The sequence below is a fragment of the Mustela putorius genome, unplaced genomic scaffold, assembly GCF_011764305.1.
Source record: "Mustela putorius furo isolate JIRA1106 unplaced genomic scaffold, ASM1176430v1.1 tig00000253_pilon_pilon_pilon, whole genome shotgun sequence".
Classification (NCBI taxonomy): domain Eukaryota; kingdom Metazoa; phylum Chordata; class Mammalia; order Carnivora; family Mustelidae; genus Mustela; species Mustela putorius.
The window spans coordinates 9,798,279-9,810,436 of NW_025421329.1; the positions used below are offsets into that span (position 1 = coordinate 9,798,279).

At 49.6% G+C, this 12,158-nt stretch overlaps 1 protein-coding gene across 1 annotated transcript; it reads right to left on the reverse strand.

Annotated features, from left to right (window-relative positions):
* Window positions 1-7,737: 7,737 nt before the first annotated feature.
* THBD (thrombomodulin) lies at window positions 7,738-11,654 on the reverse strand. Its single transcript, XM_004754115.3, has one exon. The coding sequence runs from the start codon at window positions 11,585-11,587 to the stop codon at window positions 9,611-9,613; it is 1,977 nt and encodes a 658-aa protein (XP_004754172.1). The 5' UTR covers window positions 11,588-11,654; the 3' UTR covers window positions 7,738-9,610.
* Window positions 11,655-12,158: the final 504 nt, after the last annotated feature.

The window sequence follows — 12,158 nt, forward strand, 5'->3', positions numbered from 1 at the left end:
GTAGGTGACAGAAAAGCCTCAGATTCCTTAAGCACAAATGTCAGAATCCTAAGGCTCTGTCCTGGGTTACATACCATCCATCAGCAACGCACCTCAAAGCTCTGCTCTGGGGAGCTGTGTGCAGGTGAGGGTGTGTGCACACAGAACAGTGAGTGCTGCTTCTGGCAGCTTTGAGGCACCATGGGGAGCCTCCACAGACTGCCCCTCTGTCCTTATGAGACTTGGAAGTTAGGTGGCCAAAGATGAGCATTAATCAGAGAACCTCAGAAATGAGAGTAGAATTTTAAGCCGAAATTAGAGCAACCCAGGAATGGACTCTGGTTTCTATAAGATGATGTACTAAAAGAACCTGACATGGTTATTAGGGCAGGTTTCCCTAGGAAGTTTGCTGGAGATGACCTCCTTAAAGGACGAGTAAGATCCAACCAGGAGAAGAGGGTAGGGTAGAAAGTACAAAGGGCTCAAGGCAGAGGGAGAGCGCACGCAGAGGACCTATTGTGGTAGGCACTGAAGATCCACAAGGGATTAGGACAAGGGATAGATGATATCCAGTCAGCAAGAGGCATTGGGAGACAGACCAACAGTGCCTCATAAGTCCCTTTAAGGATTTGGGACCCTGGGCTCAGTGTCTAACCAGGAAGGGTGCCTCTGAAAATGGGCAAGAACTTAAAAAAAAATCCAAGATCATTAATTGTGTCACTTAGAATGGAAGTACTGACTTGGTTGAAATAAAAACTACAGCTTTCTATTGTGGAAAGACACCACGGGCACCCCCTGATGCCACATGGGGGTGCAGTGCCTGGGTCTATTTCGGTTGCCTGAGGTCAACACTGGCACAGTGTGAATGTGTGGCGGTCTGGGGAGGACAGACTTGCGGACACACAGACCAGGGACAGAGCATCAACTTATCAGCCCAGTGTAACTGCAGGAAAGCTCCATGGTCCCTGGAGAAAGGCCAGAACAAGACTGTACGGGGGCCTGGCCTAGAGGAAGGTTCAGTATTTGAATGGTGACCAGCTGGCAGAGAACTACACAACAAGGTCTATACAGAGAATTGGATTTTTTTTTTTTTAATTTAGGATTTCTTTAGCCACTCTTGAGGAGGCTGTGATTTCTTTTTGATCTATTTTTACTGAAGTGTAATTTACATCTGGCAACAATCACTCCTTCTAGGTGCTCAGCTCTATGGATTCTGACAAATGTGCACTAATGATAGTTGTTCAACTGCCACCCCAGTCAAGGTGGGGACAGTTTTTGTCACCATGCACTTCCCTTTTGGTAGCAGTGATCCATGCCCTGAGGGGGAAGGCTGCCAATAGCACGGGCAGACAAGAGGGGACCAAACTGGGGGCAGTATGCTCCCTAAATTGAGGGAAACCACCCACCCATACCGTTTCCTGAGCTCCTTTACCCAGACAGGGATCTCTCAGCCCATTTACTGAGGAAACGCTGTCCTTTCAACATACCAGATATGAAAAGAACCTTTGGGGTCCAGAAATCTGTCACCCACAAACCAGGAGCTTGAGTACCTCCCTGGGCAAAGTCCCAACTTCTCAATGACCTCATAGTCTTTTACTCTGAACTTTGGAGAGAAAGCATGGCTTCCCCTCCAAGCCAAGGGTTCAGACTCCCTCCAAAGCTTTGCAGAGTAGATACACTTCAAGTGTATGGTGGACACATCATTTCCATTTATCCCAGGCCTGCAAACACCTTGCTGCTGGATAGCCCCGTGTTCCCTGTCCTGAGCTCTGGACGTTCAGATAGAAGCCAGCACTTGCTCGGTGACTTTCCCTTCTCATCATGTTACTGTTGGATTTCCAAAGTCCCCCTTTGAGAGAAGGGTGAAATGTTTGATGAAAGACAGGAATCACATTCTGGCAAAGAATTGCTCAAAGTGGCACTTTTGGTTTTAATCACCATTTCAAGACAAATTTAACAATGGATGCCCCCAGAACAGGGGTGATGGTGTGCAAGGCTCAAGATCCCCAGAGTCTGTGGGACACTTTAATTCTCTAGGAATTAAAAGGAGTTGAAGCAAGAGGCAGAAGGAAGAAGGGAGGATTCAGGATGCTGTGGCAAACCACCTCTTCCCGGCTGGGTGGCTGAAGGAAGGTCTGCCTGGGAGTCAAACAACCCACGAGTAAGCAGTTGGGCCCAGTCTCAGTGTGAAGCCATAAGAAAGATTTCAGAAAGATAATAAAGAGAAGTTGTCTCATGTTCCATATGTGGGAGAGAAGAAGGTTCATCTTAGGATAATACCAGTCATGATATGTCCCATTAAAAAAAAAAAAAAAAAAAAGATTTATTTCAGACAGAAAATCAGAAAAATGCCTGGCGTGTGGCCCCAGGCGGCATGATATCATCAGACCCCAGTTTAGAATCTTGGTGTTTTTCACTGGATCCTGAAACCCTTCTGTGACTTGCTCCCCTGTCTCTAGTGGGTGTGACTTTGAACTAATGCATCCCCAGGGTTCTTCTTTCCTTTGTAATCACACTTTCAAAACAAGCTGAGAAGGATTTTGATCCTGTTAGAATCTGATGTTAAAAAAATATTTCATTTCTCTTGTGAGAGGAAATCAGTTGTTTGCCTACATCTGAACCTGCTGACCAAAAGAAAAAAAAAATGAGAGAAGGACTCTCTCAAAACAAAAAGAGATAGTGTTGGACCCCAGGGCACATGTTCTGAAAACGAAAGGAAGAGCCGGGCGTTGCCTGTATTATTTTATGAAGAAACGCCTGAAAAGGTCAGGGATGTGTTTTCACATGAACTTGGATACCCCCCACAGAGTCTTGACCATGATGAAAATGTGTTTATGTATGTGCTTTGTAACCTCAGTTTTCCCTAAAGACATGAAATAATAATTCGCCCCCATTTAACACGAGACCAACAGACCCCTCCCAGATTAGAACTTGGGGATCTCCTGTTACCTAGCCCTGTCCACACCCAGAATGGTAGACAGAAGCAGCTCAGGAAGTGTGAATAGGCAGCACCATCATTTCTCTTTGCACACTCCTTCCTTTCTTCTTTATTTTTTTTAAAAAAGATTTTATTTGTTTATTACAGAGAGGGATGGTGAGAGAGGGAACATAAGCATAGGAGAGCTGGAGAGGGAGAAGCGGGCTCCCTGCTGAGCAGGAAGCCTGATATGGGGCTCCATCCCAGGACCCTGGGATCATGACCTGAGCCAAAGGAAGGCAGACATTTACTGACTGAGCTCCCAGGCTCCCCTCCTTGCTTCCTTATTGCACCCTCAAGCTCCACCCCCGAAATTGTGGCATGGGATTTGTCATCTTGCTTTTTTGTTCTTTCCTCACTCCTGGTGGGCTGCTAGGAATTTTGGCAGCATGAGTCCAGAGCACGGGGCCAATAAGCAAGGTGCTAGGAGACACAGGAGTCAGATTTCACTGAAACCTCTTTGCTGGAGGTTGAGAGAGTCAGGCAGTCTGGTCAAAGCTTAGAAAAGTTCATCTTTGTGATTCAAACATGAAAACATAGGGTCCTTGGTGTGGGGAGACTCTGAAGGGGCAGCGGGGCGGGGGGGCGTTGGCAGGCTTCAGGGAGGAAAGAATCCTCATCTGGTGTGTGCTCACAACTCCAATGACCGTGAAGGGGAGTGGCCTGAGTGACCCTTCTGGTCTGACAAAAATGTCCTATATGTTGATGATGGTGCTAGTTCCAGGAATGTGTGTACTCTTCAGGACTTACAGAGCTGATCACCAAAAGGGGAGAATTTTAATGTGTGTCAATTATATTGGGAATTTTTTCCTTAAAAAAAAAAAAAAAAAAGGAGTCAAAGTAAAATGAGTAAAATGCACTATCCACCACCTGGGCCTGCTCTTCCTGGCACTCATGGTCCTAATGGCCAGAACTTTCCAGGCTCACAGATTTTATTCTTTTGGCCCCTAATCAGTGATCAAACACCACTTAGATCCTTAGGAGCTTAGGTCTCCTTTCTCCCCACAAAGAAAGAGGAAGATGAGCAAATGTGCATATATTTTTCTGATGAATATTTCCCCAAGTCCCCACCCTTTAAGAAACGGTGCTGCCTTTCCTGAGACACAGGTGGCAGCTGACCCTGTTTTGGGGAGGTGCGCCCATGTGTGGCAGGGCCAGGAAGCTCAGTCATAGCAGAGTTTGTGACTCCCCTGGGGGCATTTAGGTGTCCACCCCCACCAACCCCCTTGCACTTCCCCAGTGAGGCAGATGGTTGACAAAGCTTAGAGATTTGCCCAAAGTCACCGTCAAGAGTGTGGGCAGCTGGGGCTGCTAATCGTTTTCAACTGATGATTCCTTTCTCTTCTGCCAGTTCCTCTTTGGTGTTGCTACACTTGAGGTTCCCTTGGGGCAGTTAGGGTGAGGGTGTGCGTAGTGCTGCCTTTCCCACGGCCGCACGGGCTGCCTGGGATGGAGCCAATTTTTTCTTTCTCTTTTAGGTCCTGAGAAAGCAAGCAGGGTACTTTGGGGTTTATTCTCTCCTTCTCTGTGGCCTACCCAGGAGCACACTGGAGGGGATCTCTGCAGCCCTATGCTTTGATGGGTTTATGAGCAGAGAGAAGAGAACTTGGTGGCAGGATTTTACGGCTCCCCTGGAGCTGTTTCTCACCCAGTTCAAACACCTCCCTCCTTAAGGATCCCCCAGATCCCACCAGAATTCTCCCTCAAGGGTGGACAGCATCTCTTCCAAGTGACTGCACCTTGCCTGCAAAGAATACTTCCTACTTCCCATACACCTCGGATTTGTTCTCAAGACAACTGAGATCGCAACTTAATCATTTGTTTTTATCCACGGATGCATCCATTTACTTATGACACATTTGCTAGAATTTTGGGGGCACCTGTTGTGTGCCCAAACCTGTGATAACTCACCTCATCTAATGCTCATGGAAACCCTGTGGGGTGGCACTTGCCAGCACCCTACTTTATAGCCTTACAGGGGCTGCATGGAACTCATGGTTATGTGACCACCCAGTGTCAGGCTGGGATTCAAATCCAGGTGTATATGACACCCAAACCCCTTATTAGTCCTGCTGGATGCTTACAAGGGAAACCATCCAGGTGTCTGCCCATGGAGACATGTGAATAAGCCTAGAAGTGGCTGTTACCTTCTCAAGCAATTTTAGTACAGAAATTGAATACCAGTGTGCTCTTGTTAAAACTCTTTGACTGGCACGCTTGCTTCTGTGATAGAATTCACCCTTGATAAGCTAACCTGGAGTCTCCTCTCCCATCGACTCTTACCTCTCCATGCTACCTCTCCAGCTCCATCTTGGACACCTTCCCCTTGTTCACCATGCTTCATGCCCTCTGCCAAGACTCTTCCCTGCACAGGGCCTTTGCACATGCTGTTCCTTTACCCAGACTGCTTTCTTCTTCACTCTGCATTTGACTAACCCTTGTCCCTCCTTGTCTAGTGTTAAGGGTCAGCTCATCAAAGACACTTTCTTTATTCCTGCAACCTAAATTCCACTGACCTATTGTGCTGAGCTTCTCCTCAGCACAATAGTAGGACAGTAGGTAGCAGTAGGAGCTGTGTCTAAATGCAATACAGTTTGGGGGCATTTATTTTTTTTATATTTGTCTCCCCCACCAGAGTGTAAGCTTCTCAAGGTAGAGGGTTGCTACCATGCCTATCACTAAACCAGGCACAGAGTACATGCTCAATAAATATTTGCCGAACTAGTCCAACAAAAGGAGCTAGATCTGAGGAGGGGACAGATGCCATTTAGCTCACAAAATCAAGTTCTGACTTATCCACAAGTATGAGCTTGACCTTCTTCCCCAGGCTCTGCAAGCTGTGGATTGTCGTCAGCAAACACGTACCATGTACCGAGATTTGGAATTCTCCCTCAGACCTGGATATCCCATAATGTGAACAGAAAAGGAGACCATACAAATTGACCCACAGCCCCTGTTTCATAAGGTTTACTCTGATTCTAAATTCTGGGCCACTGTTCCTATAGCCGACTGATTTGTTTATGTGATCCTGGCATCTTTCTCAGAGTGGGGCTGCGGTTTCCCAGTTGTTTTGAGAATCCCAAGTTTAGAGGACGCCTATAAGCAGGAATGTTTAACTTCCCACAAGACAGGGAATGAGGAGGGTGTGGAGGGACTGGGCTCCCCCCGCCACACCCAACCAGTGCCCTGGGGTCCAAGATGACCCAGTAAGGGTTTTCAACTCTGAATCTTAAAAGTGTGTTTTGGGGGCGCCTGGGTGGCTCAGTGGGTTGGGCCTCTGCTTTCAGCTCAGGTCATGATCTCAGGGTCCTGGGATCGAGTCCCGCATCGGGCTCTCTGCTGGGCAGGGAGCCTGCTTCCTCCTCCTCTCTCTCTCTGCCTACTTGTGATCTCTGTCTGTCAAATAAATAAATAAAATCTTTAAAAAAGTAAAAAAAAAAGTGTGTTTTGGTCTTCCTATATCCCTTAAGAAAATTCCCCTCCTTTGGATTTTAGAGAAATCCTAAAGCAATGAGCCCTAGTTAGTCATTCGTAAGCTGCTTGGAAGCAGATACTTTTGAAAAATGAAGTCCAGGGCGCCTGGGTGGCTTAGTCATTAAGTGTCTGCCTTCTGCTTAAGTCCTGATCCTGGGGTCCTGGGATCAAGTCCCTGCTCAGCAGGAAGCCTGCTTCACCCTCTCGCATTCCTCCTGCTTGTGTTCCCTCTTTCGCTGTCTCTCTCTTTCTCTCTCTATGTCAAATAAATAAATAAAATATTTTTTAAAAAAGAAAAGAAAAGAAAAATGAAGTCCAGTAGTAAGGACAATCTATAAGCTACTGCTCTCTCCTCTAGACCCCCAGCACCATTCATGTGTGCCTGCTTTGCTGACACATATCAACTTTTTCCTTCACATGTACCTACTACTGACTTTGGTTTTCTGCGTCTGCCAGACTCCTAAAGGCAACATTGCTCAACTTAGGATCCTGTGAGACCCTATGTGCTATGCATAGTGGCCACACCCCCACACACCTCAAAGCTGTCAGCTTCATCCAGGATGGATACAGAATCTCCAGCTGCATCTTTGCAACAGTAAGCAGAGTTAAGAGAAATTCAGCATTATCCAGATGTATAATAAATGTTTGAATATTTGATCAAACTCAGTTGTCTTCCAACTTCTGCTTTATGAAAATTTTCAGAGCACTGTATATAAAATTCAGGCAGTGCCACACTCCAAGGAAAAGGGCCCCAGGAAATATGTGTCTTACAAAACACAGTATTTCTAATCTCCAACAGAAAACAGAATGATTTAATACTGCATGAGACCTTGGTATGTGGAAATGATTCTTTGAATTCGAGCCACAGACTGAGACCCCTCGTGACTGTTGTATTTGGATATCTCAGAGGGCAGATAATGCCAGACCATTCACAGGAAGGACACACAGCTGGGATTCTAGAAATGCCCCTACGAACTGTTTCTTTAACTCACCCCAACAAATAATCCTATAATGTGTTTCAAAACACATAGACACAAGTCTTATGTATGAAGTTGTTATGGTTACTGAAGGAAACATAAATATTTGTGCACACAGACATAACATGAAGTCCTTCTACAGTGCAAACAATCTTCTCTGGAAAGATCTCTGAAAGTCAGAGACGGTGCCATGAGCAGATGGAGTTAGTGACGGGGTGTGGAGCTGCCTTTCCAGGTGCCTCCTAGCATTTCATTTTTTTGTGAGCCCTGTTTAATGACATAAAATGAGGGGGTTGGGGAAGGGTAGGTGAACAGACACAAAACTCAAGATCACTTAGTTATTTGTTTATTTTCTACATGTGATGTCATAAGCAAGAGTTTTGCCTGTGTTCTAGTTTATCTCCAATAAATAAATAACTATGTACAAATGTGCTGAGTTTACAAAATAGAGGAAAACCTTTGTTTTACAAAAGATACACTTGTATGATACATTTTTCCCATACAGTGAAACAATTCATTCCTAGCTTAGTTGAACCAACAACCCTGTGTAGCAATGTCTAAAGGTGTGTACCTAGTCTTTTCTATCAGAAAGCAAATCTATTAATTGAAAATTCCTCAGTTTCTTGAGAATATAGGCCCGGACTTGGCCTGCTGCTTATTACTGATCTATATTTAATGTATTCCAGAAATTTGAAAGCTGTCTGAAACAGTTCTTCTCAAGCTATATTGGGCAGACCCCTGCAGATCTTGTTAAAATATGAATTCTTGTGCAGCAGGAGCTTCTGCATTTCTAGCAAGCCGCCAGGAGCAGCTCTCCCTTCTTGTCCAGGGATCGTGTTCTAAGTGGCCAGGGTTAGAAGGCTCCTTTAAAGTGGAAGAAATTCCCGAGGAGGGCCTGATCAAGGTGAGGCCCTAATTGGACAACCTCCAGGCTTCATCCCCCAATTCCCAACCCCCCCCCCAAACCCAGCAGAACTGGTTTTGTTTTGGAGCTCACATTACAAAAAGAGTAAGATTCAAAATGGTAACGCATGAATTGTGCAGCTTAGAACTTTCTTAAACTCTCTTGTGGGAAGAAATTCATTTCCCTCTTAATCCAGAGCAATAATGAGAACATTTTCAACGTTGTCAAAAATAACCAGTAATAACAACAACAACAGTTATAATAATGGGAACAAGAAACTGGCATAAGAAGCTTAACAACAATATAGATCTTTCAGTTCAAACGAAAATGACAATAAAACCCAGGCTCATTGTTTAAAAAATAAAAATACAAAAAACTCCTTGGGTTGAATTTCTGCGACAGTCCGGCAACATTAGTTCAATGAATGCCCTTACATCTTAACTTTTGTTAAAATGATATTACTCTGAAAGCCTGGAATTTCAGGATAAATTAGCAAGCCTGGTTCAAGAGCAAATAAATTCCAACCAACCTTGACTGTAGTGTTTTTGATTCTACTTCATACATACATTTTGCCAAGGTAGACATGGAAAGACAGAAGGAGGGTGACCAGGTAGGGAGACTCTGGGTAGGTTGGCTGAATTCCAGGGAGGGGAAAATTGGGTGGAATAACAAAGGGAACAGGGGCTTGGCTTCAGCAATGTGAGAGCCCTGGGAACCACCAAGATGGTTTAACTCCCACCTGAAGAATAGAAATATATAAATATACAGATAGGGAAGGGGAAGTGAAGAAGGGAGGGAAGAAAGGAGGGATACAAAGCGGGTACTGAACATATACGGGTGGGGGGGAAGGAAACACAAAGGAAAAAAAAATCATCCTAAATACTTAAAAAAAAATAAATATCTTGGTCATTATCCACACCTTGATTACACTCACTAGTCCACAGGATTGCAAGTCTGACGCAAAGACCACGGGATTGCAAGCCAGCCAAGGAGGCTCCCCCATCCTGTGCCCCTTGGTGAGGTCTTGGGACACTCTGTAGTCTGCATCTTCGCTATAAATTGCCATCTCTGCCTAGCGTGTGATGATGTCATGGAAGTGGCTGGGGCCTATACTCCTTCCAACCCCTGCTCCCCAGCCAAGTGTGGAATCAGCAAAAGAAGGGGGACAGAATCTTCTCCAGTTCTGATGCCAGCTAAAGTGCTTTGGATTAGGTGCCCAGGGAGTAAGGCTGGGGGAGGGGGAGAGACACAGGAGGGAGGGAAGGCCCACCCCACAGCAGGGGACAGGAAAGAGGCCTCTCAGAGTTTCTGAGGCATCTGCTCAGTTCGCACATGCTGGAGCACCACCTCTTTGGCCGGGGAACCACACTTATACTCCAGCTCCGCCCTCGTGGTGCCTTGCTTCTTGCGCAGGTGGCACAAGAGCGCCAAAAGCGCCACCACCAGAGACAGGCTGGCGATGGAGATGCCGATGAGCACTCCAGAATGCAAGGGCCCTATAGGTGAGGGGCTCAAGGTGGCGCCGGGAGTCGGGCTGACCGGGGGCTCCCCAGAACCGCCGTCACCATCACCATCAGTGTTCACCTCGGTGGGGTCACAGTCAGGCCCACAGATGCACTCGTAGGTGCCTGGGAGGTTGCGGCAGGCCCCGGGGCAGTCTCCATTTTCGCACTCATCGATGTCTGTGCACATGAAGCCGTCGTCCAGGATGTAGCCTTCAGGGCACTGGCAGGAAGTTGGGCTGTAGGGATCGCAGTCTGCTGGGCATGCAGTCTGGTTACAGAACATTAGGCACCTCTGTGGGTCGTGAGGGCTGGGTGCGAAGCCCTCAGCGCAGATGCAGCGATAGTCTGTCTGGCCCACAGGCTGGCACTGGTACTCGCACTTGCTCCCTAAGCACGGGTCCACTGACTCCACGCAGTCGTTGTTCACCAGCTCAAAGCCAGGGTTGCAGTGGCATTCGAAGGCGCCCCGCGTATTAACACATCGCTGCGGGCACGGACTGGGCACCTGGATACAGTCGTCCACGTCCTCGCACCCGTGCTGGTCAGCAGCCAGCTGGTAGCCGGTCTCGCACATGCACGAGTAAGAGCCGGGCACGTAGCTGTTGGTAATGCAATAGTGCTCGCAGAGTTTGTGGCAAGGGTGATCCGCTTGTGCGGCGCAGGAGCGCCCGTCAGCCTCTAGGTAGGCGTCAGCCGGGCAGAAGCACTGAGACGTCTCAGCGCTCCTGTTGCAAGTGTCCTGGCAGCCGCCGTTCTCAACGCTGCAGTCCCAGGCGCCCTGGTCATCCCGGCCCCAGCGCGCCTCGGCCTCTCCTGGCGGAGCCACGCACTCCAGCTTCACTCCGAAGGGCGCTATAGAGGCAGAGCTACCCACGGGTAGCGCCTGGAAGTCCGCGCCAGTGGCCCCGAACGGGGTGGTATAGGTGATCGTTACACCGGCGGCCGCCACGGCTCCAGAGTCCACGAGCAGGGGCTTGCAGGAGGCTGCAAAGTGGAACTCGCAGAGGAAACCATCAGCTTCTGCAGTGCACTGCTGCTCCTCCCAGGCTGGCTCGCGGGGTGCTAGGGCCCCAGCTTCCGAGACTGCGACGCACAGGGGGCCGCAGAGATGCGCTGGGTCAAAGTGCAACCGCGCCCACCTGCTGTAGCTGGTGCGGTTGTCGCCGGTAACCCACTGGAAGCCGCGCAAGGGCCCGAGTTGCCCTGGGTCGCTGCAACCGGGCGGGAGCTGCAGGCCGATCCAGAGGCGCGGGCTGTCGCCGCTGTCGCCGCTCAGTAGCAAGGAGATGACATCAGCCGCCACTGAGGAGCGCACAGTCATCAGGTGGCCCCCCAACCCTTCGCAGGCCTGGCTGGCGGCGAAGAAGGTCGCGGGGCCCCGGAAAAGCTCGAAGCAGTCGTGCTCGACGCACTGGCTGCCGCGTGGCTGAGGCTCTGGGGACGTGGGGAGCCCCAGACCGGCGGGGGCCAGCACGCCGAGGAGCAGGACCCGGAGCATGCTGTCCCAGCACGCCCACGGCAAGCGAGGGGGAGAGCGCAAACGCCGCGACAGGGCCAGAGCTCCGAGGGAACCGAGAAGCGCAGGGCGCCGCCGGCGACAGCCGCTTGCGTTGGTCCCAGCCCAGACGTGTCCAGCCGCGGCGCGCAGCGCTGGCGAAGCAGCCTCTGACATGCCGGCCGGCTGGGGCGGGGGTTTATAAGTGCGCGGCCCTCCCTCCTGGACGTTCGGGAAAAGGAAGGAAGTGCCTGGTGGGAAGGGCTGATGCTGCATTCTCGGATTACTGGGTTCTCCGGGCGCCTTGTGCCCGCCCTCGCGCCTGGGATCACCTCGCCGGGATGAGTAAACCCGGCCCGGGCGCTGGGAGGTCCCCAGGCGGGACAGCCAGGCGCAGGCGCCGCGGGAAGACAGTACCTCTGTCAGCAAGACGATGTCCTCCCCCCGCCACTAGGGCCCTCAGGCTCGCGGTCGTAAAGGGGGCTTAATACGCAGCCCCTCTTAATCTCTCGGTCCTCTTTCTTTTTCTTATAAAAGAATGTTACCACCGATTTCAAGGGAAGTCTGGATTGCGGAACTCTGTGGAGACCAGAGAGGAGGGCTTTGAATGAGCTACGGGGAGGTAGTGCCCACGACCGGCCTGGATCTAGGGGGAGGTGCCCGACAAGAGGAAAATTGGGGGAGGGGGTGCCAAGGGCGTGGGCTTCCCCCAAAGAAGCAGCGTTGGTGAAAGAACTGGACCCCGCCCCGAGCCCTGGCGCCTAAAGCAGGAGACACGGTGCGCTCGGCCCCAGAAGACAGAGGGTGTGGCTGGCGCGATGATGGGGGAAGGGGGAAGAACTGGCCT

Coding starts and splice junctions, on each gene's coding strand:
- THBD (XM_004754115.3), bottom strand. CDS start 11,587: ATGCAGCATCAGCCCTTCCCACCAGGCACTTCCTTCCTTTTCCCGAAC.